The sequence below is a fragment of the Meles meles genome, chromosome 2, assembly GCF_922984935.1.
Source record: "Meles meles chromosome 2, mMelMel3.1 paternal haplotype, whole genome shotgun sequence".
Taxonomy (NCBI): Eukaryota; Metazoa; Chordata; class Mammalia; order Carnivora; family Mustelidae; genus Meles; species Meles meles.
In genome coordinates, this window is record NC_060067.1 from 26,370,141 (window position 1) to 26,396,252 (window position 26,112).

General features: G+C 37.3%; 1 protein-coding gene across 1 annotated transcript in view; it reads left to right on the plus strand.

Annotated features, from left to right (window-relative positions):
* The window catches only part of SCFD2 (sec1 family domain containing 2), a 442,153-nt gene that overhangs the window by 20,833 nt on the left and 395,208 nt on the right, over positions 1-26,112 (plus strand). The window contains exon 2 of the mRNA XM_045997260.1: positions 2,050-2,218. Within this exon, the coding sequence (XP_045853216.1) occupies positions 2,050-2,218 (169 nt within the window). The remainder of the gene's footprint in view (positions 1-2,049; positions 2,219-26,112) is intronic.

Consider the following 26,112-nt stretch of genomic DNA (forward strand, 5'->3'; position numbering starts at 1 on the left):
AAAAAAAGAATTAAGAGGATAATAAATATGCAGTATGAAACTTAATACCTGCTTCATCACAGGCTTTCAATGTTAGCTCCTATGATGAAGATCATGGTGGTGGCGACAATGATTGCTTGGAGTCTGATTTGGTGTTTTGTCCCTAGTTCTGTCCAATTAATGTGACATGGCAAAAACAACAGAGATAGAGATAGACATCAGGAAACAAAAGGTTGATTGATTTGGAGTGGGTAGGATCAAAACAAGATGTGCCAAGTCCCACTCATTGTTGGAAGGAGGTCTCCTGAGCAATGTTGGTTTTTGGAAAGATAACTTGGTTTCATGGAAAAAATATTACACTATGTTATTATTCTTGAATTTCAGTTTGAGGTTCTAAGTCATTTGTTATTAGAAGAGTTAATACATGTGAAGTACCTAGAACAGTGCATGGTACACAGAAAGTACTCTAAATGTTTCTGTCATTATAAACTGTTATCATTCATTCGTTTAGTTTACCCATAATCTAACAAATATTTAGTGAGAGCTAGCTTCCAAGTTGCCTGCTAGACATGCTGGGTTCAGGGTGAACTAGATAAACAGTTGCCATTTTGAAGATAGGATTCTTTTTTAAAAATTTCTTTTCAGCGTAACAGTATTCATTGTTTTTGCACCACACCCAGTGCTCCATGCAATACGTGCCCTCCCTATTACCCACCACCTGGTTCCCCAACCTCCCACCTCCCGCCCCTTCAAAACCCTCAGGTTGTTTTTCAGAGTCCATAGTCTCTCATAGTTCATCTGCCCTTCCAATTTCCCTCAACCTTCTCCTCTCCATCTCCCCATGTCCTCCATATTCTCTGTTATGCTCCACAAATAAGTGAAACCATATGATACTTGACTCTCTCTGCTTGACTTATTTCACTCAGCATAATCTCTTCCAGTCCTGTCCACATTGCTACAAAAGTTGGGTATTCATCCTTTCTGATGGAGGCATAATACTCCATCGTGTATATGTACCACATCTTCCTTATCCATTCATCCATTGAAGGGCATCTTGGTTCTTTCCACAGTTTGGCGACCGTGGCCATTGCTGCAATAAACATTGGGGTACAGATGGCTCTTCTTTTCACTACATCTGTATCTTTGGGGTAAATACCCAGCAGTGCAATTGCAGGGTCATAGGGAAGCTCTATTTTTAATTTCTTGAGGAATCTCCACACTGTTCTCCAAAGTGGCTGCCCCAACTTGCATTCCCACCAAGAGTGGAAGAGGGTTCCCCTTTCTCCACATCCTCTCCAACACACATTGTTTCCTGTCTTGCTAATTTTGGCCATTCTAACTGTTGTAAGGTGATATCTCAATGTGGTTTTAATTTGAATCTCCCTGATGGCTAGTGATGATGAACATTTTTTTCATGTGTCTGATAGCCATTTGTATGTCTTCATTGGAGAAGTGTCTGTTCATATCTTCTGCCCATTTTTTGATATGATTATCTGTTTTGTGTGTGTTGAGTTTGAGGAGTTCTTTATAGATCCTGGATATCAACCTTTTGTCTGAAAGATAGGATTCTAGCAGAGGGAAGATCTGCTATTATTGGTCGGTCTCTAAGCCCTTCTGGGTCTTAATGTCTTCATCAGTAAAGTCAAGTTTGGCTGTCAAATCTTACAACAGTATCTTCCAATGACACTCTTTTCCTGGCTGAATATATGCTGATTACTTATTTATTTATAGAATGTTTATTGATACCTACCATATGTAGGCCCTGTGCTAGGTGCTAGGAATATAGTAGTAACCAGAGCACAGAGCAGACACAGCATCTGCCCTCATGGAACATTAAGTCCAACGCACAAGGCACAGGTTGATTGGTTAGTTTTACAGAGGGGAAAATGCTAGGCTTGTGTTATTGTTTGATTAGTATTACAGAGGGGAAAATGCTAGGCTTGTGTTATTGATTTATGTGACAGAAACAAAATATATATTACTCTTGATAGAAGGTCCATTATAAAACATTAATCCAGATTTTTTTCCCTCCCATTTTGTGAGTTTATATTGTCTTGTCTGCTTAAACAGGAGCCGCTGGACATCATGGAGACAACTTGGTAGAGAAGATCATCTCAGTTCTGCCCCAGCTTCCAGGCCATACCAACGATGTGATGGTTAACATGGTGGAGCTTACGGCACTCCAGAATGAGGAGAAAAATCAGAGTATGGTCGCCCCAGGCTGTCTTGCACAATCCAAGTAAGATATACAGGTTTTTTTCTTCTCTCATCCTTCTCCCTCTTCCCTTTTCTATTTCTCTGAGGCCAGCTGTTTCTGTAGGAGGGAAACAATGACGAGTTGGCCTGGTTGAAAAATTCACAGAGGATGACATTTAGAAAAAAGCATTTTTCCCCCTAACTTTGAAATAACCCATACCGATTAAACCACAATGAACCAAAAAGTATGGAATTGTCATTTATAGAGATATCATTTAGATGTAATATTAGTTTGTTCTGAGAATTGGTTAGGTGAATCAGTTTATACATCTCCATTTCTCAGATGGTTTCACATGGAATTGAATCCAGACTTACTCAATTTCTTTTTCCCAGTGGGCTTTTTCACACAAAGCTATGAACCAGCACCATCTTTCTACATGTAAAGGATATGCTCTGGGACATCAAGGAGAGGAGTTTTTATTTCTGTGTGTATTTTTCACATGCTTAGAGAAATCAGAAAAAGAAGATGGATTACTTCATGTTATGCAGAGTTTCAAAAATAGAAGAACATTTCTCCAGAAACACGGCAATAAAAAGCTAACAATAGTCACCTCCTCTACTCTGTCCTTTATCAATAACTCTTATGAGAAAAAAAAAAGTATTAGAAGGTGAAAAATTATCTGAGTATCTGTTTCCTTTATGTCTCTGTTTTTAAACAAAACAAGATATTTCACATTATAGTTTCAAATCTTAAAAGTAGCAAATTATATTTGGAATTTCCTATCATATCTGGAATTAGTTTTCAGCTCTTAAATTTTTCAGCTTTTAAAAGATTTATTTATTTTTAATTTTTTTAGGTAGTTCATAACATTTATTGGGTGCCTGAGGTGTATGGGCCAGTGTGGGATGAAAATGGAAAGTTCTGCACCCTGTCTTTTTTGTATACTTATGTACACAAGAAAAACATAGGCCATGTGCTCACTTTGGTAGTCCATATACTAAAACATAGGCCTATGAGCTCGAAGCTATACAAACCCGGGAGTAATTGTGATTGGAGATGTTTGTAGCTGTTCAGAGGGCCCGTCAGAAGTTACTTATCAAGGACTTACTATGAGCCTTCTTTGAACTAAGTAATATGAAGGACATAAAATAATAGAAAGTATTATTTTTGCCTTCACGGACTACTTTTCATATTGGGTAGTCCTTTTTACATACTGGTTCAATCAAAACACAACAGAAATTATATAAACTCAAGACCCAGGTGTCTGTTACAGATTATAAATCCTACAGGATCAGGTCCACACATGTAGATCAATGTGGACCTTGTGGAAGTGGTGATGCTTGACCTCATTATGTCTTGAAGAATTCAGGAAAAGAGAAGGGCTAACGTGAGCATAGTTATGGAAACAAAAATGGTCAGGGCCGGATAGGGTGGGGTGTGAGGAAGAAAGACTACCTCTCCAGATCCCCGGTGCCATCAGCAGTAATGTTTTTCAGGACTAACCTGGTACCAAGCGCATTTCCAGGCATTTTATATTTGGGAAGTCATTTAAGTTTTATGATAACCTAATGAGGTAGGTGTTGTTTTCCCCCCATTTTACCAGTAAGGAAACTGAGGCAAAGAGACTTTAAATAATGTAGTTAGCAGGAGATGGGGCTAGAATTTGAGCCCAGAATGTTTGGCTTCAGAGCTATGCTCTTAAACTTCTATGCTATCTCCGTAGGGCCCAGAGGGGAGCTAGGCTCATGAATAGATTTAAAGAGACAGTGAGAGACAAAAATGAAGTTACTTGATGATTTAATTTTGAGAGTCCTATTCACTCAACATAGCAGTTACACTGGCAATACAGATCAATTTTGGCTAATTTCAGCAAAAATAGAGTTTATTAAAGAGATTAGATAGCTGACACAATCAAAGGAAGAACTTTTTTTTTTTTTCTTTTAAAGGAAGGACTCTTAATCGGATTTTGGAAAGATCAACATAGTTCCAGGGGTCTAGAATTTAGGAAAAACCTCTTCAAGGCCTTGACATCTGAGAGACTGAATTTTAACTCTTTTTGGTCATGAGTCATTCTGTTTAAGCTTCAGATTCTAAGGGAAAATGTGAGATTGGCCTCACTTAGGCTTTGTGCCCACGCTCTGCCCAGGGGTGACTGGGAGCAGTTCATACTGGTTGAGAATTATGCCAAGATTGTATAGCCTGGTGAAGGGGTAGTTCGTCAAAGGAAAATGGAAACATTTATCAAAAGAAGGGAAAAGGCGGGCACCTGGGTGGCTCAGTGGGTTAAAGCCTCTGCCTTCGGCTCAGGTGATGATCCCAGAGTCCTGGGATCGAGCCCCGCGTCGGGCTCTCTGCTCAGCAGGAGGCCTGCTTCCTCCTCTCTCTCTGCCTGCCTCTCTGCCTGCTTGTGTTCTCTCTCTGTCAAATAAATAAATAAATCTTTAAAAAAAAAAAAGAAGGGGAAAGGCTGCTGGGCAGGGAGAAGCAGCAGATGCCCTTTAATAATAATAGCACACGCTTATATAGGATTTACTGTGTAACAGGCGTTGTGCTCATCACTTTTTGTATTGTGACTGGTTTAATTCTCACAACCTCTCTGTGAGGTGGGTTCTATTACCTTCCCCTTTTATAGATGAAGAAGGAGACTGAATGACATGCCTAAGGTGGCACATACAGTTAGAAGTGGTGGGACCTGTATTTGAACCCCGGTAGTTTATCTCTAAAGTCAGTGCTTACCATTACTTTATGCTGACTCCTCAGAAGCACAAGATAATTACAAAAAAACCAAGTGAGCACCCCAGAGAAGTTTGCAAGAAGAGAGAAGAGTTGAATCCAGTGTTAATGAGTGGGACCAAGCAAATTCTGACAAATGTAGTAGGACAAATGTAAAGAATCTCTTAGATCTACAAGTTGTATTGTGATTATGACCAATTTATTTAATTTTGATTCCCCAGCATTCATTCTACCCCAAGCTTAGTCCAAGGCTTGAACCAAACCAGCCTGAGAATCCCATTTCTCTTGCCAGTGATGGCTTTAGAATGGGGAGGTGATAAGAGAAAAAGTCTTCCTAGGGCTTCTTGATCAGGTTTCTTTGCTTCTGAAAAGAGACTCAAAAAAGATGCATGCTCTCCCCTCTTCCTCCCCTACCTCCCACAACAATCAGGACTCTGACTAAGTCCTGAAAGTGCTGAGGGATTCTGCTTACAATCTGAAGTTGAAGCTGACGCGTGGAAGGTGGCACGGCCACAGGCGTCACAGAGGAGAACATGGATACTGTGCCTGGCCCCCATGTTATGTAGGAGAGTATGCTTCCTTGTTGTTTAAGCCAAATCAAGTCTCTGTTTTCTATTACTGGCAACCAAAGTCTTCTTAACTGATACATTTTCTGTACCTCATTATTTCATCTATAAAATGAGGGCATTGGCCTAAATGACTTCAAAGGCTCTTGGTTTTTTAAAATAAAAAATTTCTCATATGTATATTAACCCTCCAATCTTTATTTCCATTGGGTGCCTTTTCCTCTCATTTGACTGCTAATGAATATTGTCATAAAATATGAGTTTTGAGAACCATCCAAGTATAAGGGCACGGTCATAAATGTCAAAGGCAATGATGAGTTCTAGAAGGATCCGGATAAAGAAAACTTTCATGAGAGCAGGTTTGGTGACGTAGAAGGACTAGGAGTCAGGCTGCAGAAGGTAGAGAGAGAGGTGGTGAGAAAGTGACAAATAAAGATTTAAAGCAATAAAGAGAAAAGTTAGGTAGTTTCTTGGCAATTGCTTGGAATACTGAGAGAATTGTACCTATCAATTTCGATTCCAAAAGAGGAATTGAAATGAATTACAGCTTTTGTAGTATAAACTGTACTTCCATCAAGATAATCATAACCATTACTACCTCCTACACCACCCCCGAAACTTCTCAGGGAAACGACTATGAGGATGAAAAAATTAGTACTAAAATGAAAACAGATGGGTGCTTGGCAATAAACAATCTGCCTGCAATGGGATAATCTTTAGAAAGCAAATCTCTAACTATGATATAATCCTTGATAATCAAAATTTACTAATATATTTTTTATAAAAGGCTGTGTGTAATCCTAGCAATTAAAGTTACTGCCAATGCAAATGAGAAATTGATAACTTTAAATGAATTATGTGACTTGGCTTTCCAGTCCTTGTCCATTGGTCCCTGGATTGCATGGAATCTTTTGTTCATGTAGAAGGCAGAATCTTTTCTGTTCTTACGTGTTCCTTCTGGTTGAAATTGGTTTCTGTTCTCCGCCCTAGCTCCACTCTCTCTGACCTGTTACTCTTTCAGTTCCTCAAGTACCCTACACCTGATGGCCCAGGTGCATTTGCTACTTCCGGCCCGCTGCCCCTGACTCTGGGCAAACCCATGACCCATGTCGCTGCTGGTTCTGCCTGGTCCAGTACCCACTTCTCCCAAAGCTCCCCATATGCCTTCAGGTCTTTCTTCCATCTTAGCACCTCTAGCATTTCACATTTCCCTTCTCTGTTTTACTGTTTTTCTCCTTAGCACTGTCTAATATAATTATCTATGTTGTTGTATTTTTTTTTAAATATTTTATTTATTTGAGAGAGGCAGAGTTAGTGAAAGAGAGCATGAACAGGAAGGAGGGGGAGAAGTAGATTCGGTGCTGAGCAGGGAGCCTGATGCGAGGCTCGATCCCAGGACCCTGAGATCATGACCTGAGCTGAAGGCAGATGCTTAACTTACTGAGCCATCAATGCCCCTATGTTGTATTTTTGTGTGTCTTCCTTTCCTAGAGGGCTATAGAGAAACTCCCTGCTAGGAAGTTCCCTCAGAGGAAGAAGATTTGTTTTATTCACTGTAATGTCCCCAATGCCTAGAACAATTACCTGGCACTCAAGGGATATTTGTTGAAGTGATAAGGGCAGGATCCCTGTGTTGAATGAAGCTGCTGAATTAAGAGAGGATGAAACCAAACCTGAGCATAGGAGAGATTAGTTTGGAGATGTCTAGATTCTAATTATTGGATATATGAAATGCTCTCATTGTGTTAGCAAAACATAGAAAAATTGGCCAAGCAACACTTGTGGGATTTCTTTCATGGATGTATTCTGCACACATGTACAATAACCTATTACATTCAGTCATCGCTAATTTGTAATTGCAAATCAGTTCAGTAAATTGTGTTATGCATGTGATGGAATTTCAAATATCTATGGAAATAGAATGAAGAATAAAGAAGTTGTTTATATACTGATAGGCAGCAAGTTGGATGACATATTTCAAATGAAAAAAATGAGGTATAACATGCCTATTTGTACAAAAGGGTGAAATATACATATTTGCTTCTCAATTCACTGGAAAATATATATATATCTATAAATGGAAAAATGTATAAGAAACTGATGATGTTGGCTTCCTCTGTAGAGGAATGCTGTGGTCTAGGGGCACACTGAGAAGTTAGTGAAATGAGTAAAGATGGAGGGAGGAGCCATATGTCCTACTCCATATACCAGTTTTTGTGCTTTGAATTTTCAATCCTGTGGATGTATTTTTTATTAAAAATAGAAACTAGATTTAAATAAAACCATTATTTCCTTCTTAAGCTAACTTAAGATGGGATTCTGTGCTTCAGGGAAGGAAAGTAGCTGTCTTTTATTTTGGAACCTCTGCAGTGCTTAACTTCTTAAAATGCCAAAACCTGGGGCACCTGGGTGGTTCAGTCAATTAAGTGTCTGCCTTCGGCTCAGGTCATGATCCCAGGGTACTGAGATGGAGCCCTGCCTTCTCTCTCTCCCTCTTCCTGCTGCTCTCCCTGCTTGTGCTCTATCAAATAAATAAATAAAATCTTTAAAACAAAAAAGCCAAAACGCAGCACTATAATTATTTGTTACATGTTCGTCTTCCCTAGTATATTGTAAATTCCTTGAAGGTAGTAACTGTGCCTGGAACTCTTAAGAGGTGTTAATAAATTGAATAAAAAAATGAATAAATGATTGAGTAAGTCTTGATAATAGATTGAGACCATGTTTAAAAATGATTACATCGGGGCGCCTGGGTGGCTCAGTGGGTTAAAGCCTCTGCCTTCGGCTCAGGTCATGATCCCAGGGTCCTGGGATCGAGCCCCGCATCGGGCTCTCTGCTCGGCAGGGATCCTGCTTCCTCCTCTCTCTCTGCCTGCTTCTCCGCCTACTTGTGGTTTCTGTCTTTCAAATAAATAAATAAAATCTTTAAAAAAAAATGATTACGTCAATCTATGAGAAGCCTTATCTACTTCACTTTAGCACTTAAGCCCCTGTCTAGCGTTGTTGTTTGGGATCTATCTAATCTATCTTATTTCTTCCTTTAAGTTTCTTCTTTGTACTTCAAATTTATCTCATTGTCTAGGTCAGTAAGAAGAAGGAAGGTAAGTGCCTGAATTTTGTTGGGCATTATACTAGGTATTTTAAAAAATGTGTTATTTCACTTAATTCTCTAACAAAACTTCAACTAAGTGAATTTTAAAGAGCTATTTTCTAAGAGGGAGAGGGTGTATGAGAGAGAATCTTAAGCTGCTTTCACATCCCGCACAAAGCCTGATGCAGGACTCGATCTCACAACTCCATGATCATGAGATTATGACGTGAGCTGAAATCAGGAGCTGGACTTTTTTTTTTTTTTAAGATTTTATTTATTTATTTATTTGATAGACAGAGATCACAAGTAGGAAGAGAGACAGGCAGAGAGAGAGGGGGTAAGCAGGCTCCCTGCCGAGCAGAGAGCCCGATGTAGGGCTCCATCCCAGGAACCCGGGATCATGACCTGACCTGAAGGCAGAGGCCCAACACACTGAGCCACCCAGGCGCCCCAGGAGCTGGGCTCTGAACCAATTAAACCCCTCAGGCACCCTTTAAAAAAAACATTGATTTTATTAATGGATTCATGAATTGGGCAGCATCCTCTCTAGCAAGTGGAGGGGAGCTCCAAAGGGCTGTAGAAAAGGAAAGGTTTTAAAACCTAAAAAAAGGTAGAGAGGGAGTGGAAAAAAGGAAATTATTAGCAAAGAATCCATTGTTTTAGGTGAGGTTACTCTCCTAAGGGGAACAGAAGGGATCTGTCAGTATTTCCTAGTGCTCACTAGGAAATTTTCATGTTGACTGATTAAAGGTTACCTTTCTGAGGGGTTGGAACTGTAATTAAGTTCCGTATTAAGTCTTGATTTACCGATTTAAGGCCTTAACCTAAGTGATGCCATTTTAGACCTGTAGTTTTCTTTCAACAATTTTAAAAGCAGCTCTACAAGGTGGATATTATTCTTTTCTTTATTTCAGTAGAATTTTTGAGAAAGAGACTTAAGTAATTTGCCCTAAGCCAAACTGTCCCTAAGTGATTGAATTAGGTCATTTAACAAAATTATTTTTTAATTCTAGGGCACATTTCTTTTCCACTGTATCATGCCTCTTATAGATGCTTACTTGAATAAATGTATAAATAAACCATAAATTCAAAAATAGTGGGTATCCTAGTTTATAAAAAGCAATACTTTAAGTGTAGTTTTCTTGTTTGTTTTTATTTTGGAGGTGGGGGTGTTTTTTTCCTATACTATATAGCAATGAAATAAATGGAATAGATCTTATGAAAAGAGAAAAATGCCACAGTGGTTTCAGCCTAAACAATGATGAGCCAATTTGTTGTTAACTTTCCCAAAGTCAAGTATAACCTGATAGTGATGTTTATCAAAGTCATCAACTAGACCCTTGAAGTCAAACATTGTTAAATCACCTCTTAATAGACATACATTTTTCTCCTCTTACCTTGGTTTCCAAGTACCAATTAAATATTACTATTAGAGACAACAGTTTCAGAGGGAGTAAAAGTAATTTTTCTTAGAGCAGAGACAGAGGTACTAGTCTGATTTTAAATTTACCTACAGATAGAATGACTGAACTTGTATGTGAAGGTTATGCAAAGTATATCTAATGTAGAGTTTGAGGTGGAGAGCCAGCACGCCAGAGGGTGTGTTATCACATAGCACTTTGTGAATGACCTTGGCACAGGTACAGACTATGGGCATCTCCTCAGCTTGTACCAAAAAAGTAAGCAATATTAAAACAACAACAACAACAAGAAGCTATTTTGGATGCCTGGCTGTCTCAGTTGGTAGAGAATCTGACTCTTGATGTTAGTTTTGTGAATTCAAGCCCCACATTGGGCATGGAGGCTACTTTAAAAACAAAGAAATAGCCCCTTCCCCCCCCCCCCCCAAAAGCAGAAGAAACTATTCAAGTAAACATCACAGATTGAGTAGGAGGAAGACCTACCTATTCTTAGCACAGTTTGCTATATTTAACTTTTTGGGGGAATTCTAAAGATCATCTGGTCTCAATTACAGATTTAGAAAAAAGAATCAATGAATAATTTGTGGATGATGGGGGTGAAACAAAGCAGCATTCTTTTCTGAAAATGAGGGGATAAATGTATCTTCTAAGAAATAAATAATAAGCCAGAGACAGTTAAGTTCTAGTTCTTGATAAAGAACTATGTTTGTTATATTTTTTAGAATTCTTTTTTAATGTGTATTTAAAAAAAGAAGATTGGAAGGTAGAAATTCTTTTTCTATAATTGCTTACATATGCAACTCTGTCATGGTATCTGTTAGTTAAGGAATGTACAGGCAATCCCCAGAATCTTTTCCATATTGAAAAATTTAAAGTGGCTTGCGGTCTCTGTGTTTTGAGAACACTGAACTCTGGGTCATTGTGGCTTTGGGATCCATAATTTATATGGAAACTATGGCTCCTTTAGAAAAAGCTAAGAATTCTGTGAAGGCAGCTAAAACCGAGAAGGAGGAATAGAAAGACTCATTATATTTGAATGACAAATTCCTGATTAGGTTGATGTTTACTGCCAAGCAAAAGTCAACAAGTCCACACATCTAACTCCTCATGAGTTAGCCAACCACAGCCTTCATTAGGGCTTCTAAATCTTAGGTTATGTAGACTAGAGGGTATTCAGTAGCATGGCAGGACTTTCCCACATTTCTGGCTACAGCTTCTCTATTGTGGGCTGGTATTCTTGCGTGAGGGCCCCTTTCCTTTCTTTTACTTCTGCCTTCTGAGAACCGGGTCACACTGGGATTGTGACCGGTAGTAGGGTGGCTGGGATCAACAGGGTAGGGGTAGTTGCCCTTCTTCCAGGAAGAAGAAAATAAGAATGGGATGGTTTTAGCAATAAAGAAGGCATTTTTGGGGTTCAAGTTGGGAGAGGTCTGAAATCCAGGAAGCTCATTTGGGTGAAAGTTCAGAAAGTTCATCGTGGATGAAAATATGGAAGTGAACCCTCCAAGGCATGTTAATGTATGTTGTAATTTACTTAACAATAGTTATTCATTGCCTACTGTGTGACAGGCACTTGATGGAGACAAGATCTCTGCCATCATGGAATTTTTTCTAATGGGGGAGAGACAACAAACGGATAAACAAGTGGATATAGTATCAGCCAGGGATAAGTGCTGTGAAGCAAATAAAGCAATGTAAGAAAATCAAGAGTGTGCATGGAGCACTGGGTGTGATGCCAAAACAATGAACACTGTTATGCTGTAAATAAACAAATAAAAAAAAATGAAAAAAAATCATAAAGTAAAAAAAAAAAAGAAAATCAAGAGTGACTAAGGATTTGGGGTGGTTAATAGGTGTATGGAGAGGATAGAAAAGGTCTTTAAACAGAGACTTCAGGGAAGTAAATTATAAGCCTTGTGGATATCTGGGTCTAGACCATTCCATCCTAAGGAAAGGACTACTTGTTCAAAGATAACTTTTGATGTTAATTTTCTTCCCCCAATAGCTATTTTTTTCCTGTACTTATGTTCCATCTGCATATTCTCTCTTTTTTTTTTGACAAGTAACCAAGTACTCTATTTTCCTCTCTATATTTCTATGTAGCCTATCATAGTACATATACTAGTATAATTAATTCAGAGATATGCTTTTTTTTTCTTTTCAAGTTTTTACTTAAACTCCAGTTAGTTGGGACACCTGGGTGGCTCAGTCAGTTAAGCATCTGCCTTTGGCTCAGGTCATGATCCCAGGGTCCAGGGATCGAGTCCCACATTAGACTCCTTGCTCCATGGGGAGCCTGCTTCTCTCCCTCTACCTGCTGCTCCCCCGGCTTATGCTCTCTCAGTCTCCCTGCTAGACAATTAAAGAAATAAAATCTTAAGAAAATAAATTCCAATTTGTTAACATTAATTTCAGGTATAGAATTTAGTGATTCATCACTTACATAAACCACCCAGAGCTCATCACAATAACTTCTCTCCTTACTACCCATAACCTGTTTAACCCATCCCCCAATCTCCCCTCTAGCAACCCTCAGTTTGTTCTCTATAGTTAGAAGTCTGTTTCTTCATTTGTCTCTCTTGCTATTTTTCCCCTTACATTAATTTGTTTTGTTTCTTAAATTCCACATGAGTGAAATAATATGGTATTTGTCTTTCTCTGACTAACTTATTTTGCTTAGAATAATACTCTCTAGCTGCATCCACATCATCGCAAATGTAAGATTTTGTTCTTTTTGATGGCTGAGTAATATTCCATTATGTGTGACTCTGTGTGTGTGTGTATCTTCACATCTTCTTTATCCATTCATCAGTTCATCAGTTGATGGACATTTGGGCTCTTACAATAATTGCTATTGTAGATAATACTCTTAAAAACTTCAGGGTGCATGTATCTCTTTGAATTAGTATTTTTGTATCCTTTGTATCCTTTTGTATCCTAGTAGTGCAATTGCTGGATCATAAGGTAGCTCTATTTTCAACTTTTTGAGGAACCTCCATACTATTTTCCAGAGTGGCTGCACCAGTTTGCATTTTCACCAGTAGTGCAAGAGGGTTCCCCTTTCTTCACATCCTTGCCAACACCTGCTGTTTCTTGTGTTGTTAGTTTTAGCCATTCTGACTGGTGTGAGGTGGTATCTCATTGTAGTTTTGATTTGTATTTCTGTGATGATAAGTGATGTTGAACATATTTTCATTGTCTGTTAGCCAACTGTATGTCTTTTTTTTTTTTTTTGGAAAAATATCTGTTCATGTCTTTTTGCCCATTTTTAAACTGGATTATTTGTTTTTTGGTTGTTGAATTTGATAAATTCTTTTTTTTTTAAAGATTTTATTTATTTATTTCACAGAGAGAGAGATCACAAGTAGACAGAGAGGCAGCCAGAGAGAGAGGAGGAAGCAGCCTCCTGCTGAGCAGAGAGGCCGATGCGGGGCTCGATCCCAGGACCCTGGGATGATGACCTGAGCTGAAGGCAGAGACTTTAACCCACTGAGCCACCCAGGCACCCTGATAAATCCTTTATATATTTTGGATACTAACACTTTATCAGATAAGTCATTTGCAAATATCTTCTCCCATTCTGTAGGTTACCTTTTAGTTTTGTTGATTGTTTTCTTTTACTATGCAGAAGTTTCTATTTTGATGAAGTACCAGTAGTTCATTTTTTTTTTAAGATTTTATTTATTTATTTCACAGAGAGAGAGATCACAAGTAGGCAGAGAGGCAGGAAAAGAGAGAGGAGGAAGCAGGCTCCCCGCTGAGCAGAGAACCCGATGCAGCTTGATCCCAGGATGCTGAGATCATGACCTGAGCTGAAGGCAGAGGCTTAACCCACTGAGCAACCCAGGGCCCTTGCCAGTAGTTCATTTTTTATTTTATTTCCCTTGTCTCAGGAGACATACCTAGTAAGAACTTAATATGGCAGATGTCAAAGAGGTTGCTGCCTATGTTCTTCTCTAGGATCTTAATGGTTTCCTGTCTTAACATTTAGGTTTTTAATCCATTTTGAATTTACTTTTGTGTGAGAAAGTGGTCCAGTTTCATTCTTCTGCATGTGGCTGTCCAATTTTCCCAACACCATTTATTGAAAAGACTGTCTTTTTTCCATTGCATATTCCTTCCTGTTTTATTGAAGATTATTTGACCATGTAGTTGTGGGTCCATTTCTAGGTTCTCTATTCTGTTCCATGAACTATGTGCCTGTTTTTTAGCCAGTACCATATTATCTTGATCACTATAGCTTTGTAAGATAGCCCTCAGGTTTGTTCTTCTTTTTTAAGATTTAAAGACAACTATCACATGATCTCCCTGATATGAGGAAGTGGAGATGCAACGGGGGGGTTTGGGGGGTAGGAAAGGAATAAATGAAAGAAGATGGGATTGGGAGGGAGACAAACCATAAGTGACTCTTAATCTCACAAAACAAACTGAGGGTTGCTGGGGGGAGGGGGGCCAGGAGAGGGGGGTGGGGTTATGGACATTGGGGAGGGTATGTGCTATGGTGAGTGCTGTGAAGTGTGTAAACCTGGCGATTCACCGACCTGTACCCCTGGGGATAAAAAACATTATATATATAATTAAAATAATTAATTTAAAAAATTAATTAAAAAAAGAATGGATATTGTATTTTGTCAAATGCTTTTTCTGCACCTATTGAAAGGATCACGTGGTGCTTATCCTTTCTTTTATTAATGTGATATGTCACATTGATTGATTTGCGAATATTGAATCACCCTTGCAGCCCAGGAATTAATCTCCCTTGATTGTAGTGAATGATTTTTTTCAAATTATTGTTGGATTCAATTTATTAGTAGTCTGTTGAATTTCTTTATTCATGTTCATCAAGGATATTGGCCTATAATTCTTTTTTTAGTGGAGTCTTTGTCTGGTTTTGTAATCAGGGTAATGCTGGCCTCATAGAATGAGTTTAGAAGTTTTCATTTCTATTTTTTGTAACAGTTTGAGAAGAATAGGTGTTAACTTTTCTTTAAATGTTTCTTAGAATTCATCTGGCCTTGGACTTTTGTTTGTTGGGAGATTTTTGATTACTGATTCAATTTCATTGCTAGTAACTGATCTGTTCAAATTTTCTATTTCTTCTTGATTCAGTTTTGGGAGATTATATATTTCAAGGAATTTATCCATTTCTTCTAGTTTGTTCAATTTTTTGGCCCTATAATTCTCCATAATAGAAGAATTTTAATCTTTTGTATTTATGTGGTGTTTTTCCTCCTTTTTTCACTTCTGATTTTTTTTTGAACCCTCTGTCTTTTTTTAAAATGAGTTTGACTAAAGATTCATGACATTTGATGATCTTTTTAAAGAACCACCTCCTAGTTTGGGTGATCTGTTCTAGTGTATTTTTAGTCCCTATTTTGTTTATTTTTGCTGTAATCTATTTCTTTCCTTCTGTTAGCTTTGGGCTTTGTTTGTTCTTTTTCAAGGTCCTTTAGGTGTAGAGTTTGGTTGGTTGAGTTTTTTTCCTGCTTCTGGAGGTAGGCCTGAATTGCTGTAATCTTCCCTAATAGAACAGCTTTTGCTGAATCCCAAAGATTTTGAATCATTGTGTTTCCTTTTTCTTATATCTCCATGTATTTTTTTGATATGTTTCATTTCTGGGTTGACTCACTGAATGTTTAGTAGCATGTTATTTAACCTCCATGTATTTATGTTCTTTTGATTTTTTCTTGTGACAGAGTTCTAGTTTTATATTGTTGTGGTCATAAAAGGTGCATGATATAATTTCAGTCTTTTTGCATTTGTTGACACTTGTTTTATGGTATAACATCTGGTCTGTTCTGTCGAATGTTCCATGTGCACTTGGAAAGAATGTGTATTTCACTGTTTTCTGATGGAATGTTCTGAATACACCTTTTGGATCCATCTGGTTCAATGTGTCATTCAGAGCTACTGTTTTCTTGTAGATTTCTGTCTGGATGATCTATCCATTGATGTAAGTGGGGTGTTAACGTCCCCTATTATTACTGTATACTATCAGTTTCTATCTTTATACCTGTTAATAGTATTATTAACTCCCATGTGCTCCCATGTTGGGTGCTCCCATGTTGGGTTCATATATATTTATAATCGTTATGTTTTCTTGTTGGATTGTACCCTTTATGATTTGTAGTGTGTTTCTCTGTCTCTTGTTACAGTCTTTGTTTTAAAGTCTGTTTTGTCTAAGTATTGCTACCTCAGCTTTCTTTTTGCTTCCATTTGCACGATAAATATTATTATATTGCTTTACTTTCAATCTCTCTTTGTCTTTATGTCTGAAAGGAGTTTACTGAGGCAGCAAATGGATGGGTCTTGCTTTTTAATCCATTTAGATACTGTTATGTCTTGATGATTGGAGTGTTTAGGCTGTTTATATTCAAAGAATTATTGGTATGTATTTACTTATTACGATTTTGTTTTGTTTTGTTTTTAATTTTATGTAGATTCCACACCCAACACGGGGTCTTACATTCATGACCCTGAGATTAGGAGTTGCATGCTCTATTGACTGAGTCAGCCAGACACCCCCTTACTGCCATTTTGATACTGGTTATATGGCAATTTTTGTAGTTCTTCTCTGTTCCTTTCGTCTCTTGCTATCTTCTTTTGTGGTTTGATGGCTTTCTTTAGTGATGGGCTTAGATTCTTTTCTCTTTATTTTGTGCTTATCTGTTTCTGGTTTTTTGATTTGTGGTTACCATCAGGTTTATATATAACATTTGACACATATAGCAGTCTGTATTAGGGTGGTGTTTACTTACATTTGAACCCATTCTAAAAGCACAAAATTTTTATTCCCTCTTCCCCATGTTTTATGTGTAAGATATCATATTTTACATCCTTTTATTTAGTGAACCCCCTGAATGATTTTTATTGATATAATTGATTTTATTACTTTTGTGGTTTAACATCTGTACTGTTTTCATAAACAGTACTTTCATAAATATACTTTCATTATGTTTGTATAGACCTGTGAAATTTTTTTCCCTTTCTTAATTTTCTTATTCCTGTTTATGGCCTTTCTTTCTACTCAAAGAATTCTCTTTAATGTTTTTTGTAAGGGTAGTTTAGTAGCAGTGAATTCATTTAGCTTTCGTATGTCTGGGAAACTTTATCCTATTCTGAATGATAGCCTTGCTGGATAAAGTATTCTTGGTTGTAAGATTTTTCCTTTTGGCACTTTGAATATTTCATGCCACTTTCTTCTGGCCTGCAAAGTTTCTGTTGAAAAATCAGCCTACAGCCTTACAGAGTTTTCCTTGTATGTAACTATTTTCTTTTCTCTTGCTGCTTTAAAAATTCTCTTTGAATAAAAAATAAGAAAAAATAAAATCTTCTCTTTGTCACTACTCTTTCCATTTTAATTATGTGTCTTGGTGAGTTGATTTTATTGGGATCTTTCTATGCTTGCTGGAATTGGATGTCTGTCTTCTGATTTGAGAATTTTCAAGTTATTATTTCTTTTTTAAAATATTTTATTTATTTGACAGAGAGAAATCACAACTAGGCAGAGAGGCAGGCAGAGAGAGAGGAAGAAGCAGGCTCCCTGTGGAGCAGAGAGCCCAATGCGGGGCTCGATCCCAGGACCCTGCGACCATGACCTGAGCCGAAGGAAGAGGCTTTAACCCATTGAGCCACCCAGGCGCCCCTAAGTTATTACTTCTTAAAGTCAGTGTCCTCCCTTTTCTTTCTCTTCTCTTTCTGTGATACTTACAATGCAAATGTTATTATGTTTGATAATGTCACTGAGTCCCTTACCTGTTTTCATTTTGTATTTTTTTTTCTTTTTGTTCTTCTACTTGATTATTTTCCACTACTTTGTCTTTTAGCTTGCTGATCCATGCCTCTATCTCCTTTAGTGTACTATTTATTCTCTCTAGTGTATTTTTAATTTTAGTTATTGATTTCCTCAACTCTCATTGGTTCTTTTTTACATTTTATATTTCTTTGTTGAAGATCTCTCTGTGAATGTCCACTTTTTCTCAAGTCTACTAAGTATCTTTGTGACCATTTCTATGAATTCTCTATCAGGCATCTTACTTACCTTGTTTCATTTAGCTCTTTTCCTGTTTCTTTCTTTTTTTTTTTTTTTCCTGTTCTTTCATTTGGGATATATTCCTCTATTTCCTAATTTTGTGTAACTCTCTGTGTCTACTCCTATGTGTCAGGAAAGTCAGCAACATCTCCTGATCTTGAAAGTGGTGCCTGTAGTGCAATGTCTCCTGTTCACCAGAACGTGGTACTTCAGAGATCTCTCCTATGTGTGTGTGTGTGTTGTATGCACCCACTTTCGTGGTTGAGCCATATTTGCTTTCAGTCCAGTTAGCTACAATGGCCCTTTTTGCCCATTGTGGGTAGGATTTGGTTTCTGTGCTGTTAAGGGGAATGGCTGGGGTTGCCTTAAGCTTGCCAGAACTGCAGTTACATGAAACTACAGGGTTTTCTCCCTGGATTGTCCCTTGGAAGGCTTATATTGGTTGGCAAAGCCAGCAGACTCTAAAAGGCTGCTTCTAGTCTGTTAAGGTTGCAGTGACCCCAAACTGCATGGTATTCTCTTTGTGTTACACCCGGTGAGGTTTCTGTTCATAGGTAGGGCCAGCAGTCGGATCAGATGTCTGTCCCCAGTCCATTATTGAGCTGCAGTTGAACTGGTGTATGTGGTTTTCTTCCCCTCTTCCCCAGGGAAGAGTCACATTGGAGTGGTGCTGGCCATTTTGAGGCTGCTTGCAGAATGCAACATTTCAGGTGCTGCTTTGGAGGAACTCCTGGAGAGTGGGTTGAATTGGATGGAGCAGATCCGCAGGAGAATGCCATGGCACAGTGTACAGTGTTAGCAAGCTAGGTGATGAATATTCTTGCCGGTTCCTGCAGGTGTCCAAGTATGTAGGCTGGGGGAAGAAATGGCACCTACCATCTCTTTTATTCTTGGAGAAGTCCCCCAGAAATCCCTATCCCTCCTGCATACATTCTGAGATTAGTAAATAAATCTTCCCAAATACCCCAGGTATTTTTCAAACTGCGGCTTCTATGCTATATCTCAGTGGGGTGGATTGTTATGCTGTCTTTTTAAGGGTTAGGACTCAGTTTCCTGTAGCCATCTGGCTTTCCTAGAGTCAAGTTCACTGATTTTTAAAGTTCCCAGTGTTAAGCTCCACTGATTATAAAGACTCATGATATTAACATGGAGAAGCAACATGGGGGGGTAGGGGGATAGGAGAAGAATAAATGATTTTCAAAATGTTATGGAGACTCATTTTCCAAGTGCATGTCCCTGGGTAGGGAGTGATTGGTTTGGTGTCTGTTCCTCTCCTTTTTTTGTGCTTATCTTGTCTCTGCCATCTGTGGCTAGTCTTTTTTTTTTTTTTTTTTATTTTATTTTTTTCAGTGTTCCAAGATTCATTGTTTATGCACCACACCCAGTGCTCCATGCCATATGTGCCCTCCTTAATACCTTATCACCAGGCTCACCCAACCCCCCATGCCCTCCCAAATCGTGTTTGTTTCTTAGAGTCCGCAGTCTCTCGTGGTTTGTCTCCCTTTTGATTTCCCCCAACTTACTTCTCTCCATTTCCCAATGTCCTCCATGTTATTCCTTATGCTCCACAGGTAAATGAAACCATATGATAATTGACTCTCTCTGCTTGACTTATTTCACTCAGCATAATCTCTTTCAGTCTCGTCCATGTTGATACATCCTTTCTGATGGAGGCATAGTACTCCATTGTATATATGGACAGTATCTTCTTTATCCATTTGTAGTGAAAAGAAGGGCCACCTTTACCCCAATGTTCATAGCAGCAATGGCCACAGTTGCCAAACTGTGGAAAAAGCCATCCATGGTTAGTCCATCTGGTTAGTTTGGTTCCTAACTGGGAGTCTGCCTTTTTTTTTTTTTTTTAAACCATTTTTTTCGATGTGGCCTTCTCTCTGTGTTTGACTGAGGAGAGTCTGTTCTGCCAGTTTTGCTTTGTTTTGTGGTTAGTTACACTGATGTGGCTGTTATCCAGGTATATTAATGGGATGAAATGAGCTTAGCAATCTCCTGCACCATCTTCCTCCTATCAAGTCTGTGATTTGTGTGAGTTAATTTTTTTATAAAGTATGGATGGATTGAGGTTCTTTCTTTGTTTCATCTTTTTGTTTGTTTCTGGCCTATACATGTCCACTTGTTGTAGTACCATTTATTTTCTTTCCATTGAATCACTTTTAGCACCTTAGACAAAAATCAGTTGAGCACATTTCCTTGGACCTATTTCTGGGTTCTCTATTTTGTTCCATTGATGTATTTATCTATCGCTTTACCAATACCACACAGTCTTGATAAATATAGCTATACAGTAAGTCTCAAAGTCAGGTACACTGATTCCTCTCATTTTAACTTCTTTTTCAAAATTATTTTGCTACTTTAGTTCTTTTGCCTTCTGTATAAAATTTAGAATAATCTTATTTATGTTTATAAAAATACTGGATTTTGATAGAAATTACATTAAGTTAATAATAATTTGGGGAGAAGAGACATCTTTACTATACTGAGTCTTGCACCAGTGAACTCAGTGTGTCACTCCATTTAGATTGTCTTTGATTATTTTTCATCAGTCTTTTATACTTTTCAGCATTAAAGTCTTCTGAGCATTTTGTTAGATTTATATTAAATATTTCTTTTTTGAGCGGTTGTACTATGTGATTATAATTTTATATCTATGTCCACATATTTTTGATATATAGAGAATTCAGTGATTTTTGTATGTGCATCTTAAATCCTTAAACTTTGCTGAATTTACTCATTGGTTCTAAACATTTTTCTGGTAGAGTCCTTTGAATTTTTTGTGTAGATAATCATGACATCTGCAAATAGGGATAGTTTTATTTATTACTTTATGACGTTTTATTTCCTTTTGAGCATTTTTGCTCTGGCTAGTACTTCCAACATTATTTGAAATAAGGATGGTGAAAACAGATATCCTAGCCTTGTTCTCAAACTTAGGGCAAAGACATTCAGTCTTTCACTATTAAGTATAATGCTCTCTGTATTTTTTTCTTTTTGAAGATGCTCTTTATCCACTAAGGAGATGTCTCTATCTATTTCTCAGAAAGTTTTTTTTTTTTAAATCATGAATGGTTGTTGAATTTTTTCAAAGGTTTTTCTGCATCAGTTTGATATAATTATGTAATTTTCCTTTTTTAACCTGTCAATATGCTGGATTACATTGATGGAATATTTTTTTTTTTTAGTTTTTTTCTTTAAATTTTTATTTAAATTCCATTAGTTAACGCATAGTGTAATATTAGTTTAAAGTATAGAATTTAGTTATTCAGCACTCAGATACAACACCCAGTGCTCATCACAAGTGTACTCTTTAATCTCCATTGCCTATTTAACCCATCCCCTCACCCACTGCCCCTCTGCTAACCATAAGTTTATTCTTTACAGTTAAGAATCTGTTTCTTAGTTTGCCTCTCTCTCTCTTCATTTCCCTATGTTTGTTTGTTTTGTTTCTTAAATTCCACATATGAGTGAAGTCATATGGTATTTGTTTTTCTCTGACTGGCTTACTTTGCTTAGTATCTTACGCTCTAGGTCCATCCATTGTCATTGCAAATGGCAAGATCTCATTCTTTTATGGCTTAGTAATATTCCATTGTATACATATACCACATCTTCTTTACCCATTCGTCAGTAAGTGGACCTATGGCTCTTTCCATAATTTGGCTATTTTTGATAATGTTTCCATAAACATCAGGGTACATGTGTTCCTTCAAATTAGTATTTTTGTATCCTTTGATTAAATGCCTAGTAGTGCAATTGCTGGATCATAGGGTAGTTCTATTTTTACCTTTTTGAGGAAACTCCATACTGTTTTTATGTTGGTGGGTTTTCAAATATTTTTTTTAAAGATTTTATTTATTTATTTGACAGAGAGGGAGATCACAAGTAGGCAGAGAGGCAGGCAGAGAGAGAGGAGGAAGCAGGCTCCCTGCGGAGCAGAGAGCCCGATGCGGGGCTTGATCCCAGGACCCTGAGATCATGACCTGAGCCGAAGGCAGTGGCTTAATCCACTGAGCCACCCAGGTGCCCCTAGGTTTTCAAATATTAAATCAGCTTCACACTCCTGCACTTATACAGTGTATAAGTCTTTTTACTTATTATTGAATTCCATTTGCTATTATTTTATGTATGGTGTTCTAATATTGCTAATATTTTGTTAGAGATTTTTGCATCTGTATTTATGAAGGATATTAGTTGGTCAAAAGGGTTATTTTTTTGCACTTTCTGATTTTTGTATCAGGGTGATACTAGCTTCATAAAATTATTTGAGAAGTGTTCCCTCCTCTTTTAGTTTCTGGAAGAAATTTGTGTAGTGATGATATTAATTCTTAAATCTTCAGTAGAATTCTCTAATGGAATAATCTGGGACTAGAGATTTTTATTTTGGTGGTTTTAAATTATAAATTTAACTTCTTTCATAGTTATAAGACTATTCACATTATCTATTTCATATTCGGTGAATGGTGATAATGTTTTTTTAAGGAATTGGTCTATTCATCTAAAGTATAAAATTTATATACAAAGAATTTTTCCTAATGTTCCCTTATTGCCTTTTTGATGTATGTACATTCTGTTCTTACATTTTGTTTCATTCCACATATTAGTAATTTAATGTGTTCTTTTTTCTTTATTAATCTTGCTAGAATTTGTTAATTTATTGACATTTTTCAAGGAAACAGTTGTTTCATTGATTTTATATATTTTGTTTTGATTTCAATTTCATTGATTTATGCTCTTTATTATTTCCTTTCTTCTGCTTGTTTTGAATTCATTTTGCCCCTCTTTCACTAGGTTATTGAGGTGGAAGCTTAGGTTGTTGGCTTGAGATTTTCATACTAAATATTTCTAAACACTAAAAGTATGCATTTAGTGCTATAAAATTTCCTCTCAGTAGTGCTTTAGTTGTGTTCCACAAATGTTGATATGCCATAGTTGTTTTTTTTTTTGTATTCAGTCTATTTTATGATATATCTTCATAGACTTTCTTCTTGACTGATGGATTATTTAGATTATTTCATATGTTTTTAAAAATTTCCAAAACTTTGGAGATTTTCCCATTATATTTTTGTTGTTGATTTTTGAGTTCTTTTTTTCTTTTTTTCATTGTGGGTTTCAACTATTTAATTTGTTGAGGTTTGTTTTCTGGCTTAGGATATGGTCTGTCTTTATATAGGCTTCACAGACATTTGAAAATAAAGTGTATAATGCTATTGTTGGGTGGAGTGTTCTATAAATGTTGATTATATCCTCTTGGTTGGTGATATTGAATTCTTATGTTTTTATCTGATTTTGTCTAGTTTTTCTATCAATTTTTCAGAGAAGGATGATGAAATGTATTGAACAACTGTAATTGTGAATTTGTCTATTTTTCCTTTCAGTTCTATCAGTTTTTCCTTTTCATATTTATTTCTCAGCTCTTTTGTTTAGTGCATACACTTTAGGACTGCTCTATCTTTGTGCATTTACCCTTTTATCATTATATAATGTCCTTCTTTGTCTTAGGTAATTTTCTTTGCTCTGAAGTGTCTGTTTCAAATATCAGTTTATCTGATATTAATATAGCTACTCTTGATTTCCTTTTATTAATGTTTGGATGATATATCATTATACTTCTTTAAGCTTTCTATAGTTTATATAATATAAACTTATAATATAATTTGGAACTTATAATATACTTGTAATATAATTTGTAATTATATTACAACTTGTAATATAATTTGTAATTATATTACAACTTGTTATATAATTCTATTGGAAGTTAATTTGTTATAGAAAGCATATGGTTGAGCCATTGTTTTAAATGTACTCTGTGAACTTCTGTCTTTAATTGGTATCTTTTGACCATTTACATTTAATGGAATTATTGATTTGTTAGAGCTTAAATTTACCATTTTCATTTTTTTCTGCTTGTTATCTCTATTTTTCATTTCTTTATTTCTTTTATTCAGTCTTCCTGTTAGTTATTTGAACTTTTTTCCTCACAGAATTCCATGTGATTTATCTGCATTACTTTTTTTTTTTTAAAAAGATTTTATTTATTTATTTGACAGAGAGAAATCACAAGTAGGCAGAGAGGCAGGCAGAGAGAGAGAGAGGAGGAAGCAGGCTCCGCAGTGAGTAGAAAGCCCAATGTGGGGCTCGATCCCAGGACCCTGGGACCATGACCTGAGCCGAAGGTGGAGGCTTTAGCCCACTGAGCCACCCAGGCACCCCTATCTGCATTACTTTTGATTATTTATTTATTTATTTATTTGACAGAGAGAAATCACAAGTAGGCAGAGAGGCAGGCGGTGGGGGGGGGGGGGAAGCAGGCTCTCTGCCAAGCAGAGAGTCCAATGCGGGGCTCGATCCCAGGACCCTGAGATCATGACCTGAGCCGAAGGCAGAGGTTTAACCCACTGAGCCACCCAGGTGACCCGATCATATCTTTTTGTATGTTTTTTCAGTGGTTGTACTAATTTTTTCATGTCCTATATACATAGCTTATCACAGTGCACTGATGTTGTTATTTTACCTGTTTTAAGTGAAGTGTAGAATGCTTGCCTCCCATTACTTCCCTTTACCTTTCCACACTTATGATTTGTATTTTAAAAAAGAAAAATATTTTATTTATTTATTTGGTGGACCAAGATCACAAGTAGGCAGAGAGACAGGCAGAGAGAGGGGGTGGGAAGTAGGCTCCCTGCTGAGCAGAGAGCCTGATGCGGGGCTCTATCTGAGGACCCTGGGGTCACGACCTGAGCTGAAGGCAGAGGCTTAACCCACTGAGTCACCCAGGTGCCCCATTATGATCATCTTTTAAAAAAGACTTTATTTACTTATTTGACAGAGAGAGAACAAGCAGGGGCAGTAGCAAAGGGAGAAGGAGAAGCAGGCTCTCTGCTGAGCAGAGAGCCTAATGTGGGTCTCGATCCCAGGACCCTGGGCCTAAAGTACACGTTTCACTGACTGAGCCACCCAGGCACCCCTCCACACTTATAAAATCATCTTAAACATTTCCTTATATACACTTAGAACTACATCAGACAGTGTTATACTTTTTTTTTTTTCCCCCTTTTATTAATTTTTTCAGCGTAACAGTATTCATTCTTTTTGCACAACACCCAGTGCTCCATGCAAAACGTGCCCTCCCCATCACCCACCACCTGTTCCCCCAACCTCCCACCCCTGACCCTTCAAAACCCTCAGGTTGTTTTTCAGAGTCCATAGTCTCTTATGGTTCGCCTCCCCTCCCCAATGTCCATAGCCCGCTCCCCCTCTCCCAATCCCACCTCCCCCCAGCAACCCCCAGTTTGTTTTGTGAGATTAAGAGTCATTTATGGTTTGTCTCCCTCCCAATCCCATCTTGTTTCATTTATTCTTCTCCTATCCCCCTCCCCCCCCCATGTTGCTTCTCCATGTCCTCATATCAGGGAGATCATATGATAGTTGTCTTTCTCCGATTGACTTATTTCACTAAGCATGATACGCTCTAGTTCCATCCACGTCGTCGCAAATGGCAAGATTTCATTTCTTTTGATGGCTGCATAGTATTCCATTGTGTATATATACCACATCTTCTTGATCCATTCATCTGTTGACAAGTGAAAATTAAAGTTTTTTTATGCCCGGCAAAATTAGTATCCTAAAAGAATGGCAAAAGGATATTCTCTAAAAAGAAAAAAAAATCTTGAAACATCAGGAAGGAGGAATGAACACAGTAAGCAAAAATATAGATAACTATGGTAAACATTCCTTCCTGTCTTGAGTTTTCCACACTATGTTTGATGGTAGAAACAAAAAGTATGGAAAGACAGTGTTATACTTTTTGTTTCTACCATCAAACATAGTGTGGAAAACTCAAGACAGGAAGGAATGTTTACCATAGTTATCTATATTTTTGCTTACTGTGTTCATTCCTCCTTCCTGATGTTTCAAGATTTTTTTTTCTTTTTAGAGAATATCCTTTTGCCATTCTTTTAGGATACTAATTTTGCCGGGCATAAAAAAACTTTAATTTTCACTTGTCTGAGAAGATTTTTATTTCCCCTCACAGTTGAATGATATTTTCATTGGATACAGTATTCTGGGTAAACAGTTCT